Source organism: Pelodiscus sinensis, chromosome 1 (genome assembly GCF_049634645.1).
Source record: "Pelodiscus sinensis isolate JC-2024 chromosome 1, ASM4963464v1, whole genome shotgun sequence".
Classification (NCBI taxonomy): domain Eukaryota; kingdom Metazoa; phylum Chordata; order Testudines; family Trionychidae; genus Pelodiscus; species Pelodiscus sinensis.
Window position 1 is genome coordinate 241,109,465 of NC_134711.1, and position 19,467 is coordinate 241,128,931.

Here is a 19,467-nt window from a genome sequence, read left to right on the forward strand (position 1 = left end):
CTTTCTGAGTCTTGTAGCATGTGTAGTGTTTCATTGGTATTCTCAATTTCAATCCAAGAGGAGACCCTCTATCCTATTCTGGACTTCTCCTGGAAACCACAACTGGAACCAGGAGCCTCTACCATCACCACGACTGTGGAGAAAGACCAAGCCATGGTATCTGCAGCTTCTAAGGACACTCAAAGGGCTGTTCTGGTCAGTAGCGGTCCCTTATCAATAATAGCCTGGAACTGTTCCTTTTAGTCTGGAGGAAGGTGTTGAATAAGAGAATGTTTGCTATTAGAGCTATGGGCTCTCTCTGCCCCATGAGTACCAGAGGAACCCTTAGCCTCCACTGTATCATGCTTTGAAGTGATATCTTTCAAAGCTTTTGACCTGTTTAGATAGTGAGGTCTTTTCGGGCAGTTTCATCTTCCACAGATGGTTCATCTTTAGAATCAGTTATTTTAGTTTTTCAATGAATTTTTCTAGGTATTTATGGATGAAGGTCACATTCCACAATAGGTTTTTTTTTTAAATGATCATTGAATAAATGATAACCTTTGGAAATTTCTCAATGAGTCACAAGCTTCCTCTGCATTTTAGGAAACAAGGGATGAGGAGAGTAAATTTTACACCCTCTGTGCTATGTCCCATCCATGTCTTTCACATGTTGATAGCTCTAGAGGGCAGAGTACAATCTCTGACATAAATTCCCAGAGTACAGGCTCCCAGATGCTGTGGTGAAAATGGAGGAAGATGGGCTCTGTCCACTGCTGCCATCCAGCAATAGGACTCTTCCCTGATGCTGTGCCCCACCCAGGCTGGGGCTTAAGGTGCAATGGGGAGAGGGGGGCAGGAGAGACCCACAAATACGCAATATTGCAAATAGAGATTCTGCAACTTGCAAGGGTCTCCTGTATAATGTGAATTGCAGATAGATAAAATACTGAATGCTGTAATTGAAGAATTAGGGACTTAATGGCCTGTTCTTCAAGACAGCAATCTGTAAATGACTTTGTTTTTCCTGTAACCCCAAACTGTAGTTGGTCCTACAAAGACATGTGTACATGCCACCTGGTGTTGGAATCCATCTTGAATGTGGTATTATTCCTTGGGGCGAGTGAGGGGCAAACAAAGGGGAAATTCTATTTAAGGAATGCAAAGCAACCAACATTGTCTTCAGCTAGCTTTTGAAAACTGACTTTCCCACTCTAAGGGTACGTCTACACTAGCCCCCTAGTTCGAACTAGGGAGGCTAATGTGGGCAACCGAAATTGCTAATGAAGCGCAGGATTTAAATATCCCTTGCTTGATTAGCATATTCCTGGCTGGTCACCATTTTGGAAACTGACTAGCCCGAAGTAACTGCCCGCATCTACACGCGGCAGAGAAGCGGGATTCCAAGATAAACCCTTTATTCAAATTAACTGTTAAATCTCATTCCATGAGAAGTAACAGTTAATTCGAACTGAGGGGTTTTTCTCGGAAATCCGCTTCTCTGCCGTGTGTAGACGTGGGTAGTTAGTTTGGGCTAGTCAGTTTCCAAAATGGCGACTGGCCAGGAATATGCTAATCATTAGCAATTTTGGTCACCCTCATTAGCCTCCCTAGTTCGAACTACCCTAAGAGAATTCACATAAAGAAAAATGAAAACAAAGAATTCTAAAGACACAGGAAGCTGTTAGACCCAGGCCAGAGAAAAGATCAAATCTGTGTTGAAAGGCTATAATTGAAATAAGGACTAGGTTGAAAATTATTATCTGTATCAATTTTGCTTAGTATATTAAGCTTAATTGGCATATTGTATTTGTTGTGCTTGGTAACTTGCTTTGATCTGTCTGTTTTCACTTAACAATCTCTTAAACCCTATTTAATAAAACACTTTTGCTTAGTATCAGGCCCAGTGTAAATAATTGTTACTGGGGAAAGAGGCACAGCTGTGCATCTCTCTCTTTCATTAATACAGAGAGCGAATCTTGTGTGCTTTCTCTGTGTAAAACTTCTGTACAGAGTAAGATTGACTTATCTGGCATTTTGGTCCCCTTTGAGGGCTGGGTTCCTGAACGCAATCAAGTCCCTATAACGGAACCCTCCAAGAGCTGGGCTATTTCAGCATCTCTATTTCTCTGCTGGGGGGTTGTTATTCCAAATCTGTGTCTTTATTGGCATGGACAAGACAGGGGGGTGGTGGGGGGCCCTAGAAGGCAGGTGGTCAGGCTCAGTGGTATGATCAGCATCGTGGGTGACAGCCCCAAAGGAATTTCCGTGTCAGAGTCTCCTTCTAAGATGTGCAAGAATATATACAGATATCAAAATCCAACTTTTTGCCAAGAGCAAGAACTAAATCCATATTGCACTCCGTCACTGACCTCTGAGTTCACTCAATGGAATCCTACCTTTCTCTCCACCTTGCACCAGCTACTTACCGTATGCAGTACAATTCAGACTACAATCTGTAACTTCCTAGAGCAGTCTTCACTTCTGTCTAAAAGTGGTCATGTTAATCTTACTCTCAGTAAATGTCCCAGCTCCTACTTAAGTCAATGGTATTTTTATCAGTTCATTTTCATCTATGTTAATGGGAGCATGATTAAGTCTAAACACTGAAATAAATTGCCTAGGGAGACTGTGGAATTTCCATCAACGGAGATATATAAGAACAGATTGGATAGACATCTATCAGGGATCATCTAGACAGGGCTTGGTCCTACCATATGGACAGGGGACTGCATCTGATGTCCTTTCAAGGTCTCTTCCAGTTCTAGTATGATGCTATGATTTTATGATTCCAGAATGACACCCCACAATAATTCTGCTAAAATAATCCAGGAATTTTTACTGACCAACATAACAATACATTATACTCTTCTTACCATGCTTTATAGTCTAGATTGATTTAAAGCAAACTTAGTAGAGATGGAGGACTAAAACCAGAGAAATATAAGGCAACTTTCTAAAATGAGGAACCCATTAGCTCCTCAGTTGTGCATACAATCTACAGGAAAATCTTGCCCCAGTACTTTAACACTTTAGTAGAACACTCTTAACAATAAAAACACTTACAGTTTATTGGAAAGTGCAGGCAGATCATGGATGATTTCTTCATATGGCTCCTCTTGTGATAAAGCAGAAACAGATAAAGGGTCTTTCATTTTTTCTTCCCAAACAGTTTCAGCCTTCAGCAGCATTTCCTCAATAAATTCAGAAGCTGCAATATCTAGATAGTGGATATTGCCAAGAAGACTATCAGGCAAAAGAAAGTAGAAAAGCCAAATTCTACTTGACTCAAAATTCCAGATCAGATTAAGATTTAACAAAAGTTTTTATCAACATGTTGCCAAAAAAAGAAACACTGATCTTGATATATATCACAAAATAGAGCACCAGATTATTGGGGAAAAATAAATGTATGATACCTTTAATATGAAATTACATTATCATTGTTTTCAAAACTCCACAACCAGTCTTATTCTATCAGGAGCTAAACTATTCAATACAGTAAACCTTCGCCATTCTTGGTGGATGCACTCCAGGCACCACCATAAATGTTGAAATTCATGAATCCTGGGGGCAGCAGCTCCCAGCTACTGCTTTGAGTTCCCCACAATTCCTGGGACCTGCAGTTAGCTCCCCACAGCTCCTGAATTCCCTGCAGCTGCTGGGAGCCATGGGGAACGCACAGAGAGGGGTCAAGAGCCATAGGGAACTCACCACAGGGGCCAGGAAGTGAGAGGAACTCACCATAGCTGCCGGGAGCTGTGGGGAATTGATGTTGGGGGCCGGGAGCTGCAGGGAACTAATCACGCAGGCTGGGGGCTGTGGTGTGCTTCCCCATGGCTCCTGGCTGACGCACTGTTTTCCCCACGGCTTCTGACCCTGCATTGAACTTCCTGTGGCTCTTGGCTGCTGTGGTGAGTGCGAAGAGAGGAGCATCCTGTCCATTGCTTCCATCCAGCAACAGGCTTCTTCCCCAAGGCCAGGGGTTCAAGTGTAATGGGGGAACAGAAGAGACCCACAAAATCACAAATAGCAAATCTGTGAATCGTGAGGGTCTCCTATAGTATGTGAACTGCAGATAGATACAAATATTGAACTCTGTAACTGAAGAATTAGATAGTGTAAGTGAGGTTATACCTTTAATTGGACCAACCTTTGCTGGAGAAAGAGACAATCTTTTGGACTACAAAGAGAAAGATATTACCTGTTCACTCTATTATCCTGGGACCAACATGGCAGCAACAACCTTGCAAACAATAATTAAACAATGTATTTGAACAAATGTAAGCATTGAACATTCTTGCAATTTTATTTATTTCCAAAAATTAGTCTGATACTTTAAATTGTATATTGATTTGCAGAGGCTGAAGCAACTTTGTTTTTTGTGCAATGTGGATATTCAGCATTAAGATGTAAGTTTTCAGATAAAAAGCTTATTTTATCCTTTCCTCAGAAGGTAAGGAACTGCACTTCCACAGAAGGATTTTTAATAATGCTTTTTTTTACTGTACTTCTCATGTCTTTCATTGCTTCTCTTTATTAAGGAGGATATGATTTTGTCACACATATTTATAGTAAAAGCCATAGACAGGCCATGGAAGCCCATGGCCTATCAGTGACTTTCACTAAAAATATGCATGACAAAATATGAGCTGAAGGATCCCCTCATTGCCAGCGGGAAGCCAGCTCTGAGCTGTGAGTCCTCCTCTGCCTGTGGCTCAGGGCTGCAGGGTCACTACACCAACCATGGTTAGGACTGAAGCACAGAGCTTTGGGGATGTTCCTCCACCTGAGGCAGACAGGAGTTGCAAGGTCCCAGCGTCATGCAGGGACTGGGAGCTGAAGAGAACTTTCCACTGCCTGCCTGGGCCAGGAGATGCTGACTAAATACATACACTCCCAGCCACCCATGGTACTTTGGAGCTCCTGAGACCTCATTGTCTGCAATTCACTCTTCATATCCACCTACCCTGACTCCTGCACTCCCTCACACCTCCAGCCCCTTGTCCTGAGCATTCCATGCCCCCAAGTTCCTGCCCAGGCTCCTGCACTTCCCATATTCCCATCCCTGTCGTGATCCCCACCACCACCTCTGCACACCCCAGGACCCTGATCTGAGTCACCAACTCTTCCTCACATTTACATTTCAAACAAGAACTGTTACATTTCAGACTCCTGCCCTGAGCTCCCCCACACTCAGGGGGGCTACAATACAACAACACCTGTAAGAAATGTAAGTTACTTTCACCCCTGATGTACAGATGAGCTTTTGTGACATGATTAAACAGCCTGGATACGTCTAGACTGGCATGATTTTCCACAAATGCTTTTAACGGAAAAGTTTTTCCGTTAAAAGCATTTGCAGAAAAGAGTGTCTAGATTGGCACGGATGCTTTTCTGCAAAAACACTTTTTGCGGAAAAGCGTCCGTGCCAATCTAGACGCGGTTTTGTGCAAGAAAGCCCCGATCGCCATTTTCGCCAATGGGGCTTTTTTGCACAAAACAATACCGCGTTGTCTACACTGGCCCTCTTGTGCAAAAGCATTTGCGCAAGAGGGCTTTTGCCCAAACGGGAGCAGCATAGTATTTCTGCAAGTACACTGACAATCTTACATGAGATCGTCAGTGTTCTTGCGCAAATTCAAGCGGGCAGTGTAGACAGCTGGCAAACTGCTTTTGCGGAAAAACTTGCCAGTCTAGACGCAGCCCCTGTGTTCATTTAGCAGCTGCTGCTGTGTCTATCTACATGAAGAGTAGGAGCAGCTTGCGGCCTTGTACCCTGGAGGAGCAATGTGCTGGTTTGGTGGCTGGAGGGAGAAGTAAAAAGGGAGATCTGCAAAGGAACCCTAGAGGCAGTTTGTGCAAAGGAGCTGCAGAGCTGTCTAGGATGGCCATCTCTGCAAAATGAAAAGGTTGTAATACTTTGGGAAACAATCTGCCCTTTGATAACTGAGCTGATCATGATCTCCTGATCAGGGATTAAGGGACATGGCCTGCCAATCCTCAACATCTCTGAAAATCATGGAGATGAGAATCCAACACTGTAGTATCTAACCCTGTGGCAGTAGAGAAAGACAGAAACCACCAAAACCAAGTCTCCAAAGGAATAAGAACATCAAATATATGCTAAAAGCAAATACTAAAAACTATAGGGAAGGCATTAATACATGAACCGTTTTATATGATCTTCTCTGTTTTTCTGGAAGCCTTTTGAAAACAGAAGACAAAATTATATAAAATGCACAAGAAATGTTCTTTTAAAAATACATACTCTTGAATAAATCATCACCTATTCTATAAGTTTAAGAATACCCTTGAAGGCATGGGCCTATGCGTAATCCCACAGCTTCAGAACCCAAAAGCAAGAGATGAAAAGCACCCCAAGTACGACAACATCTTGTGAACTCACAACCTCTCGAGTCAGTCTCTTTAAAATTTCACAATGCTTTCTTGTGGTGGCATTATGCAGTAAAATTCCTATTGAGGCCTTCACGTGCCTCTATTCAAAACAACTTATTCTTTGTAAGGTGGGCCAAACCAACAATCTATAGAGCTTGAGTGAAGACTAGAATTATTTGCTAAGGGAAAAATAAAGGACTATCACATTTATTAGGACACCAGTAGATCATCACCCACCTGAGGGCTTTTCATCATTGCAGCTGAGAAGACTGGGGTTTGCCCGATGCATCAACAGCAGTTTTACAAGGTTTGTCTGGAAAAGTACAAAAAAGTCTGTTTGAAGTATCAAAAGCATGTTATTCAGTTACAATTTATTTTAAAAGGCATCTTTAAAGGGAAACAGTATAGCATTATAGTCCACCTGCTCCAGTCCACACCACAAACAGTGCATAAATCTGTCAGAGGTATACATGCACTTTTCACATGCAGAGGTAAATCCCATCAGCAACAACAGATTAACATCCTTGCCTGCCCTGGCCCAGATCCCAAATATTCTTCACATGTACTCATGGCATGTCAACACAAGGGTGTTACCTTGTGACCAAGTCATATGAATGGCGCTCTTTTTGTAGACATTGCCAGGCAGATACTTAAGAGAGGCACCAGTCAGGATATTGACCAATGCCAGTTAACAAGCAAGGAACTCAGAATCATGCACAGTTATAGGACAATCATTCAAGACAGTGTCTGGAGTCTGCCGGATTCACTTTCCCTCGCATCAGGGAACACTGGTAAGTTGCACCAAAGGATGAGCAGGAAAATGTTGGAAAGGAGCAGTCCCCTGAGAGCTAGGATCCATTTGGGATCTGGGACCATGATGCTGGCCATCTGGAAAATCCAGCTGCTGTCATACCTTGCAGCAATACATCCAGATTATCAACAGGTTTCAAGACTGTGGCACTTGCCCATCTGACTATTTTCCTCTCCTCTTTCCTCGTCCACCCGACCCAGTAAACAAACCCCAAGTCTAATGCCATTGACCCCTCCCCTACTCCACATCCAGTGGCACATTTAAATAATGAAAATAAAAACCACTGTTTACAGGAATAGACCTTCAGTTAGTGTTTATAGTTCACCTGAGGTGGACATGGACATTGCATGATACCAACACAAACAGTACTGATTCCTGCTGAGGTTGAAATGCCCTGTAACGCATATTCTAGCCCGCAATCATTGCAGAATCCTATTAATTTTTTTCTGAATTTCCTGCATCTCTGCAGGAGAGATAAAGCAGAACTGAAGATCGAGGAATTGTTCAATTTTGATTCACACGTTATAAGGAATAGTGGCACATTGAGTCCCTCTTTCCCCCACCCCATCAGCTGCAGTTTGTATTTCTGGAGAGGCCAACCTGCTCAGTAGCTTCAGCACATGTCCTCCGTCTTTTTGAATAAGACCATTCTCTGACTACTAGTGACCTGCCTCACTGTAAAGTCACTGAGGCTCAGGATCACCTAAAGGGGATTCAAAGGGGATAACTGACCAACTCAACCCCAGTGGCCCTTTCATACCACCATCATCTCCTCTGACACCATAGAAATGCCTCAACATCATAGAAACATACAAACAATATTTCCAGAACAAAATGGGAGCATATTTCCAAGTCCTCCTCCCCTCTTCCCCCTCCCACACACACACACTCCTCCAAGCTACTAAGGCACAGCAGCAAACAGCACATAGGGAAGACAGCAGTCTCAGGGCACAATTACAAAACATGTTCCTGCTAGGCCAGCAGGTTCAGGGATTCTGTAGGGTAGTGTATAAGAGGACCCAGCCCTGTTCTTCAGCACCTTGGACAAGGCTGGCCACTGGGATCAGTGACAATCTCTTCTCTCTGTGCCACACAGCACTTATCCCAGAGGCCTTTCCCCTCTCCGTTTCAACATTTGCCCACCAAGAACACTGGCTCTTGGAAGTGCAGGACTTTTGAGCCTATACAACACCTAAACATTTGAATTACTGCCCAGAACTGCCTATGTAAGACAAGGCAGAGGGAAGACTTACGTGCAGCTGTAACTTTAAGCCTAGGCCAAATAGCTTGTTACTTTTGTACCTTTTGCATTGCTGCACTTTCCACTTGGTTTAAATGATTTCTTCAGAAGTTTGCATTTTGTTGGTTAATCTGTAGATTTGTTTAAATAAAAGAAGCATTGTTATATCTCAGCGAATCAGGGTTTCTGTATTATTATTGTTATTTTATAATGTAAACCATTTAAATTCATTTTGGTTCATTATGACTGTGTGTAACACCTAAAATCCTTTAAAATAATGTATGTGGCTTTACAAAAGTATATAAGGGCAACATTCTGTTCTTCCACACATAAGCAATGCTGCATTACTCACAGTCTGCATTACTCCCAATCTCCTTCCCTGCCTCCAAAGATGTGTAACAGGATGTACCTACATAGGCTGAAGACTTCTCTAAGAGATGCCTTGCTGGCTGCTTGAACTGCCAAGCAAGTGGCCTACCCTCAGCCTGTTGTTAAAGGTTTTCCTCTTTGTCTGACAAATACAGTGCATAACACTGCATGCAGCTATAAGGGTTGGGATGTTTCTTTTCTGCTGCTTTCAAACATTCCCCAAGCCATGCCACCCACGTTTCAAACACTCAAATACACACTCGACCACCATGATGCAACTACACTGGCTAAATATTCCTTTTTTCCTGCCCCCCCTCCCATAATAGCCTGGTACATTAAAGAGGGCATCAGAGAATAAGGAGAATAACTTGAGCAAACTCTACATCTTTAATGTCCACAGTAGTCTTGAGGGCAAAGAGTCTTTTCTCCATTAAATTAAATAGAGCTGAGATCTGAAAGCTCATCGGATGGACCCTTCCAGACAGCTTCCAGAGGGCAATGGAAACCTGCTTTTGAACTGGTATGGGACAAAGCATCTGGGAAAGCTGTTGATGTAGGTCTTGGGGCAGCTCTGTACTGACCTCAAAAAAGGTATCACTTCCCAACCTGGAAGCCTCTTGCCACTACTAACTGTCTCCTACCATTTCATATGGGTTCACGGGGCCCATAAATAGCACTGTACACTGATCCTCTTCTTCCAGCAGTGCAGCATCCTCATCCTGCTGCAACAGCTTCCCAGTGTTTTCCTACTACTGGAGAAGCGGGGATACCATCACTGTGTATTCTCCTCACCTTCCCCATCTGCTCACCCAATCCTAGGTATGAATGTTGAGCCCAAGCAGCCTCTGTCTATTCATGCTTGCCTCCAGAGAGGTGCAGTACATTTCTGGGTCTGTGCTGACAGCTCTTCGAAAATAGCGCCAGCCCTCCCAAAAATGAAGTACAGAGCAGAGACAGATTTTTTTAAAGAAAATTGAATCCATGTGGTTTCTGCTTTGCATCCCACAATTCACAATTGCAGAATGCACATTGCTCGGCCATAACCCAAAGGACCATGGGAAAATCTCTGAGACCAGTATACCAGTTCAGGTAAACCATCACCATGTGTTCACATGATGTAAATTGAAAATGAAACAGGCATCTCATGTGCATGTTACAGGTGAAACACGCATATTTTAAGCCTTCACAGTAAACTCCCTGTGCAGGCACACTTTAATTAGCTGACTCTGCATGGTCACTGTCAAACTAGGGAAATAAATCATAGCCACTACAAAGGAAAACTCTGTAGCTAAAAGAAATTAGGCTTTTTGTCTTATGTTGATCAACCTCTTTCATAGTAATAGTAAAAATTATCTTGATACATCGCACTGACAACACAATAATTTTCCTACTCCTTTTGCAAGAGTGCTGCAAACAAATGTGTTTTGCAATTCCTGCCATTGCACTGTACTGTAGCTTCCCAAGATATTTATACAGCACATACTGCTTGTATATTGACTAGTCTGATTAATGATTAATGAAATGATTAGAAAGAAAGAGGTAAGAAATGGCACTAAGAAGGGGTGGGGAATATACAGAACACATGGATACAAAGCTTAAAAAAGAGGTTGTTTGTGCATTTTGGCATACATGGTAAAAGGCACAATCCTTACACTGTAAATGCCACTAGGCAATTGAGGACTACATGAGCAAAGTAGACCAGACAGAAAAGAAAAGATTATTTAGACCAGATGTTTTCAAACTTGTTGTATTAGTGAATCCTTTCACACAGCAAATATCTGAGTATAACCCCCCATGCATTAAAAAGGGGTGGGGGGATTTAATTTAATATGAGCTGGGAGCTGTCAGCCCCACAGAGCTAATAGCTTGCAACTCCCATGTAACCACCTTATGACCCTCTGAGGGGGTCACGACCCTCAGTTTGAGAACCGTGCTTCAGATCAAACTAAGAATAAATCTAATGAAAACTGAGACCTGGATGATATACCAAATAGAAGGATAGCATAGATGCAACTTCTCATGGAAGGAATAGTATAATAGAGGGAAAAAATAAGACTAGTGACAGGGAAATTGTTCAGAAAGAAATAATATAAATACTAGGAATGAAATGATTCAAAACACAAACAACTTAATAAAAAAATAAAATAAAATGGTGATTATTTGATAAATGCAAAAGTAAAATATACTGTCCATTCATACAAAGCAGGCAACTGTTGTTTAGGAAATATTGCTAAAATCATTTCATTCCAAAACTACTTCATGATCCTTGGCTTTCTAAATATGGTTTTCTTTTCTGGTAGTAGCAGCAGGAAGAGCAACTGTGATATCAAATTCCAAATCCAATTAGTGCTGCTCACCAGTTAGAAACCCTAACAAATATTTGTGTGTTTCCCATTAGAACTGACATCTAACATGTTTAGTCACCGAGCAAAGTAAATCATCAGCAATTGCATAATCTTTTTAAAGACTCTGGAAAGAAGTGGTGGTACTACTATATCATTTATTTTATGCTCTTTCCATTCAAGAAGAATAGGCAGCTTCAGGGGTTAGACAAAGTTTTGGGCTTGGGCCAGGCTATAATATTAGTGTTCTTGTTGTTGAAATAATTCCAGCTGGAAATCCTTGATGCACATCACTAAGGCTCAGCTGTTCAGATCACTGCTAATTTCAATTACTTTATAAATCCTGCTTCTGGATAGCAAATGCCTGGCTGCTTTGAGTTGAAGCTAATTTGGTTTACATGCTTAAGAAGCAAGAAGTTAAAATCCAGCTGATATATCTCTTCATAGAATAGGGCTGCACCCCAGAAAGGAATGGATTTCTGCAATAGCTATGGTATAGCAATCCTAGGAAACATACCATCTTCAGACAATGCCTCCTTCTCAGCTGTATCAATTCTATAGAGACTTCTGTCTAATGTATAGATAAATAAGGTAATACGATTTATAATATTTCATGATACATTATAGATCATACAGACAAAGACAGTTAACTGTGGATCTGTCCTTAGCAAATCAAATAATTGTAACCCTTGTTTTTCCTAATGCAGGCTATGCCAAATACTATCTGAGTTCATCTAGACTGGCAAGATTTTGCGCAAAAGAGGCCGCTTTTGTGCAAAAACTTGCCAGCTGTCTACACTGGCCGTCTACACTTTTGCTTGAATTTGCGCAAAAGCACTGATATTCTAATGTAAGAATTCAGTGCTTCTTGCGCAAATACTTTGACGCTCCCACTCAGGGATAAGCCCTCTTGAGCAAGAATACTTGCGCAAGAGGGCCAGTGTAGATAGGCACCTTAATTTTTTGTGCAAGAAAGCCCGATGGCGAAAATGGCCATCGGTGCTTTCCTGCCCCAAAGCGCGTTTATACTGGGCATGGATGCTTTTGTGCAAAAGCACTTTTTGCACAAAAGCATCCGTGCCAATCTAGATGCTCTTTTGCGGAAATACTTTTAACGGAAAAACTTTTCCGTTAAAAGTATTTCCACAAAATCATGCCAGTCTAGACACAGCCTCTGTGAAAAGAATATCAGCATAAGGAATAATAAATATCAGCATAATAAATATTATGATAGAAATTAGTTTTAAACTTATACTTGTAAAAAGTATGAAGTTCTTCAAGGGAATAACTCTACCCTCAACCTCACACTTATTAGGTGGGGGAAGAGGTAGCAGCGAGGGATGTTTCATTTCTTTTGTTAGCAAATTCAGTTTTTCATTTATCCAGGACACACTCAATTTGAAACGTGCTATATACATTTTTATGCAGTCTTGCATAGGTGAAACACACCCATAAGCTCCTGCACAGAGCCAGTGTGAACTGGCTTAATTCAGGTGAAATACACTGGAGAGTAAGTGAAACAAATTCCTCAATCAGTAGTCAGAATGCTTGGTAGCCCTATGACTCCCTGTACAAATGCCACTTCAGTCCCTGTAAAGAACAAGTGCCACAATCCTTGTGCATTCTTATGTGGCCATTTGGCTACTGAATATGCATGGCAGTATGGACCCAGAGTCCATATCTCCAAATCTTTCCCAGGATCCACCCTCAGCTTCCTATTTCATGTTAACTTACGCACACCTAGCACAAATCTCACTTCTACCAAATAGACTGTGCACAAAGTTACCCAGTGCTCTGAAGGGTACAGTGGGTTTTATGCTCTGCTGACAGCCTTTATATTGGTGCGTAAATTTCACTCTATATGTAACCCCTATAATAAAATCAGTTTTCAGACTTCACAGTCTTTAAGCTCTGCTTTGTTAATATTACAAATGTGAACGGTCAGATTTATTATTTTAATAATCAGCTTTCACTACATGCATGAAAAAACTACTACTACTATCAATATACAATGGTATGGCATATAAAGGGAAACCAGAATATGAGCCAAAATCCATTTTGTAGATCTGAGTAGATTTTTTTAAATGACTGAACATAAATATTTGTGCTTATCTATTAATTGAATTACTGAGCCGGCAAGCCAAGTTGTAAATCTTTCAGATGTTCAGGGAAAGGGGAGGAGGGCCTGTGGCAGAGAGGTGGCTGAGTTCCCCCCATGAAGAGGGGAAGTCAGCATCATAGCAGCAGGTTCCACATGGTTTCATATGCTTCAACACAGGAGCAAAATCCCTGTGGCATAGCCACAGCTGGTCCACTCCAATTGGCCAGCTCTTGGACTATGAGGCTAAAAATTGCAGTGTGGGTGTTCTGGCTTGGTCTGGAGCCCCATTTCTGGGACCCTACTCTTTTGGACTCCACAGAGCCCAGATCCCTACAAAGCAATTTTTTCAGCTCCAAGCCTGAGCCGTAAGAGATTGAGTTAGCTGACGGACATATCCTACGCTATGCGGACATATCCTGCATGCAAGCAGGCTAGTGCACTTCCAGGACTTCTGGAATTCACAGAATACATATTTTATGTTGGTATAATAATATCAAATAAAACCACACACAAAGTTAAAACTTGCCAGCTGTCTACACTGGCCGCTTGAATTTCCGCAAGAACACTGATGATCTCATGTAAGATTGTCAGTGTTCTTGCGGAAATACTATGCTGCTCCCATTCGGGCAAAAGCTCTCTTGCACAAATGCTTTTGCGCAAGAGTGCCAGTGTAGACAACGCAGTATTGTTTTGCACAAAAAGCCCCGATCGCAAAAATGGCGATCGGGGCTTTCTTGTGCAAAACTGTGTCTAGATTGGCACGGACGCTTTTCCGCAAAAAGTGCTTTTGTGCAAAAGCATCCGTGCCAATCTAGATGCTCTTTTCCACAAATGCTTTTAACGGAAAAATGTTTCCATTAAAAGCATTTGCGGAAAAACATGCCAGTCTAGACGTAGCCAAAATGATTAAGATGATGTCTATTAACATTACAATAGCATCTAACTTCCCAAATGAAATTGGGGCCTCAATATCCTCTGCACCAAACACACATCTACTATATTCATAATGAGTTTAAAAATATTTTGTTTCAAATTATTAAAAAATGTTTCTAGGCCCATTCCACCTAGTTTTGCCCGCTAAGTCAAATCTGTGACATATCAACAATGTCAAGCTCAGCACAGACAATGATGTAGCCAGCCCAGAGTGGCATGTAATGTTACATGAGAACACGTTAATCAATGTTGAAATATTTACAGCTTTGATGGTGAAAAGCCTCAAAGGTTAACAGAAACATCTTTTAGTATATTCTGTATGATAAATGTGACTCAGTCCATGATGATACTGAAGTATATTTGTGCTTAGCCAACATGAAAAAATACCTACTCAGCAGAGTCTTGTGCAATTTAGTAATTAATCTGATCCACAAAACAGGAAGTAAAGCATTACAATAATTTAATCCAGGAGTGATAAAGGAAAGGAAATCAGCTTCTCATGAAAAGATAGGAATAAGCACAGCATAGCAAAAATCTATACATATTCTTCAAATGATGCATTTTAATCAGCTGCATGTTGAACCAAAACAATTATAAAATATCTGATAAGATCTGAGAAATAACTAAAAGTATCTTATATGAATGTAATGGAAAATATATTTATGAGTGATTTTAAATCTTGTAAGTACAATAGTATTGTTATATTTAATTTAGAAGACAAATACGTCTATTACAGAAATAATATTGAAAAACTAATATAAAATTTATGAAGTTATTCATTCAAAGTTTTCTCTAAGTCCAGCTAAAGATATCAAAGAAATACTGTCATTTACAATAGTTTAGGCTTGAATTGTATGTAAATGGCGGGTGGGGGGACTGGGAAACCTAATACATTAATAAACAATTAACTGTTCTTAATAGGAAATACATATTTCTCTGTAGTACTTGCAAATCAAATGCTACAATATGGTGCTAGTGCTTGAACACTCATGTAACTTAATAATTATGGAGATCATTGCTACAATATACAATTGAATCCAAGAGATTATTCAGAGATTTTATATAGTTATATATAAAATCTCTGAAGAATCTCTTGGCTTTCAGTTATATATTATAGCAAGGAAATACATACAATGACATACACTTCTGCTTCAGAACATAAACCAAACACCAAATTGTTAGTGCTAAAAAAGCTTCTCCTGTGGGTTGATTATTCTATAATTATCCAGCATAGAGTTTCTGGCACCATTTCTTTTGATGCATCTGGCTCAAGCCTCTCTTAGGTCTGGTAGATTCATTGTGTCACTCAGGGTTATTAAGTCAATTTAAGTTCCCATGTAAACGGTGCTAAGTCAACGGAAGAATTCTTCCATCAGCGTAGCTACTGCCTGTTCGAAGTTGGATTCACTACACCAATGGGAGAACCCCTCCTGTACATGCAGGTAATGTCCACACTGAAGGGTTACATTGTGCTGCTGTATAGTTTTAACAGTCTTTAGGGACAGAGCACACAACAAGGTGGACTACTAGCTGGAACTGAATAAGCAATTCTTATGTTCTTGAATCTTCAAAATGAAACTAGCTAGTCTATTTTTACTGCCCAAGGCAAGCATCTCAAGAGCCAACCAGTTATTTTAATCAGTATTTAAAAAAAGAAACAGAAACAACTGATGTAGTGATATGGGTTATAAATAGATTATCAGTAATATTTGAAATAAAGTAATAGTGAATTATATCTTAATGAATTGATCTTTTAAGAGACAACAAATTAATTATATTTTCTATTGAGGTTGTCAGTGCTATGGCACCAGGACTTTCTTGGTTTGATGATATGATCAGTGGAAGAAAGCTACCACTTCCCACTTCCACAGCTAGATTAATGAAATTAGGCAATGACTTGGCCTCTCTATAATTAATAATGTGCTTCTTAAATTCCTTTTCAGTGGCCAATGATATTTAAGAATACAGCTAAGGTGACTGATGCACTTTTTTATATAAAACACTAATTTGTTTATCATCATAGCTAACTGGACAAAATAAAGCAAAGCGCTACACTCAACCTGAGGTATTTCTCTGTTTCTTTGTTTGGGTGCAGTGCAATAATTTTTGAACTCTGCTTCTGCTCAATTTAAAAAAAATCTAAGGAATGCTCTAAGTGGTCTGAACGCTGCTTATGGTGAAAACTGGAACACCAAAAGGGGAAAATAAATGGAGGATGCACAGAGACCCTGGCATCTGATTACAGACCCAGCTACTTCAATCAGGTCAATTTTCTTCAAATCAAACAACTGGTTGACATCAGTCATCCACACCAGTAGTTCCCAACCTTTTTTATATAATAGACCACCAAACTCATTCAAAAACTGTTGAGGACCAGTACTGAAATATTTGCATATTCATTATGGTAATTAATTTGTTTGCATATTCATTGTGGCGATTTTAGCCCATGGTATATCAGGCAAATCAAAAGAGGGGAGACGTGATGGTTAACAAGAATCTGAAAAACTGTTGCACACACATTTAAAAAAAACCAGTAAAATAGTTGCTGATACTTGTTAAAGAGTATTCTCCAGTCCAAACCTTTTGCCTTAATTGTACCAGAATTAAAGAGCCGGTAGTTAATAGGTTTGACAGTGCTGACATATTTTGCAATTTCATATTTTCCTATGCACTTAATAATGCGTAGTAATAATGCGTGTGCATCCACTGGCTGGGAGCAGCTGAAGGCCAGGTGGAGGCTCCCACCGAGCAGGGAGGGAGGCGAATGGGGTCGCAGGGTCAGCCACTTTCCATGCAGCTCTTGGCCCCACCAGCCGGTGCAGCCACTCTCCATTCAGCCCCACCAGCCATGATGTGTAGCAGTCTCACTGCAGTCCCAGATGCCCGCTGTCCCACTCACCCTGCTGTTGCAAGGGGAAGTGGACAGAAAGGGAATTTCCTGGGAATCCCAGGAGGCGGGGCTAAATAAAAGCTGAGGGCGTGGCCTGGCAAGGTGCCATCGCTCAGCAGACAGGGGTTAGCGGCCCACTGCTAGTTGGGAACTGCTGATCCACACCCTCCAGTTTTCAATCAGAACACCCAGTTGAGAAGAGAGCCTGGACTCCGGTAGGCACAACCGATCAGATGATTAAAAGTATGGTTGTTGGTGCTGAGAGGATAAGACAGGCTAGCCCTTTTTGCGGAAAAGCATCCATGCCAATCTAGACACGCTTTTGCGCAAAAAAGCCCCGATTGCCATTTTCACGATCGGGGCTTTTTTGCGCAAAACAAATCTGAGCTGTCTACACTGGCACGTTTGCACAAAAGCTTTTGCACAAAAGGACTTTTGCCAGAATGGGAGCAGCATAGTATTTCTGCAAGAAGCACTGATTTCTTACATGAGATCATCAGTGTTCTTACGGAAATTCAAGCGGCCAGTGTAGACAGCTGGCAAGTTTTTCCGCAAAAGCAATTGCTTTTGTGGAAAAACTTGCCAGTCTAGACAAAGCCAATGAGTACATCTACACTGCACAGTTATTTTGAAATAAGCTATTCCTGAACAGTTATTCTGAAATAGCTTATTTCAAAATAGCATGTCTTTCCTGCAGGGAAGCCTCAAAATTAGTCCGAGGCAGGCTTCCCTAATGTAGATGTGCTATCTCGATTTAGAGCCTCAGGAGGCACTGGGGAGGAATAACTTAGAATGGCTTGGTGAGGGGCTATTTCAAAATAGCATCAGTGGAGCGTCTACACACATCTTATTTTGAAATAGCTATTTTGGAATAGGCATTATTCATTCTAGAATGAGGCTTACAAATTTCGGGATAAGCCGTCCATTATTTCAAAATTATTTCAAAATAATGCAATGGCTGTGAAATAACGCTCACATTGTTATTTCAAAATAGCACTAGTTATCTAAAAATAATGATGCAGTGTAAACACACCCATAAGGTACATCTAGATTACAAGCCTCTTTCGAAAGAGAGTGTCTACACTGCAAGCACTTCTTTTGAAAAAGCGAGCCACTATTTTGAAAGAGAGCACCCAGGCAATCTGTATGCTCTCTTTCAAAAAAGCTCTGTTTGCATTCAAAAACACCTTTTTTCGAAAGAGCACTTTTGAAAAAAGGTGTTCTTCCTTGTAAAATGATGTTTAGCACAGTCGAAAAAACCACCACGTTCTTTTGATTTAATTTTGAAAGAAGGCAGCGGCAGTCTAGATGCAGGGGAAGTTTTTTCGAAAAAAAGACCACTTTTTTTGCAAAAACCCTGTAGTCTAGACAGACCCATAGGCTACATGTACACTGGCATGATCTTGTGCAAGAACTCTTTGCAGAAGAGTTCTTGTGCAAAAACTCTTCCAGAGAGAGCGTCTACACCGGCATGTGCATTTGCACAAGAAATGTGCTTTTGCGCAAGAGCATCCATGCCAGTGTAGATGCTCTTTTGCAGAAGAAAGCTCTGATGGCCATTTTAACCATAGGGCTTTCTTGCGCAAGAAATTCAGGTTGACTGTGTACACTGGCCTCTTGCACAAGAACAGTTGTGCAAAAGGAGCTATTCCTGAGCGGGAGCATCAGAGTTCTTGCGCAAGAAACCCTGATTTCATACATTAGAACGTCAGTTTACTTGCGCAAGAACTCGCAGCCAGTGTATACAGGCAGCAAGTTTTTGCGCAAAAGCGGCTGCTTTTGTGCAAGATCGCACCAGTGTAGACACAGCCATGGTGTGAATATACACACAGAGATATACTGACATACCCAAATGGTTACCTTTCTCTCTTGTTTTTTAGTACTTGGACAAGCACTGTTTTCATCCATTTTATGCAGTGTCTCTATCATAAGTTTTACTTTTTTTTTTTCCATAAGAACAACAGAGATCTTCGGTGGTGCATTGAGTTATCAATATCTCACTCTTTTATTTTTTACTAGAAGTTATATTCAACAAACAGTTTTGGTTTTCCTAATAGTGATCCTGTTTATAGCCATTCTCTCTTCCTTCATCAAGTGTGCACATACTATTTTAACATTTGTTTTATTTCTAAGCAAGGTGAATAGAAGTTCTCCTTCCCATAGATTCAAAGCCACATGCAACAGATGAGCATATTAGACCCTTACTGTGCCTGTATCCTAATTGAAATCTGGCAACTAAAAATATTGTCTGGTGACAGCTTTGACTGTAAATTATTGGAGGGTGAAGTATTGACAGCAATTTGGCTTGTTGGGATATAGGTACCACTCTATGGAAAAGCTACAATGTAATGTAATTATTGTGCTTTATGCTTTTGGATTCATAGCATTTAAATTTTGCTTTGT

General features: G+C 40.9%; 1 protein-coding gene across 5 annotated transcripts in view; it reads right to left on the bottom strand.

Annotated features, from left to right (window-relative positions):
• Positions 1–19,467, bottom strand: part of MYO16 (myosin XVI) — a 517,195-nt gene that overhangs the window by 243,687 nt on the left and 254,041 nt on the right. For all 5 annotated transcript variants that reach the window (XM_075918615.1, XM_075918625.1, XM_075918604.1 and 2 more), the window contains exons 8-9: positions 6,616–6,691; positions 3,046–3,199 (exon numbers count right to left, since the gene is read on the bottom strand). In XM_075918615.1, the coding sequence (XP_075774730.1) occupies positions 3,046–3,199; positions 6,616–6,691 (230 nt within the window). The remainder of the gene's footprint in view (positions 1–3,045; positions 3,200–6,615; positions 6,692–19,467) is intronic.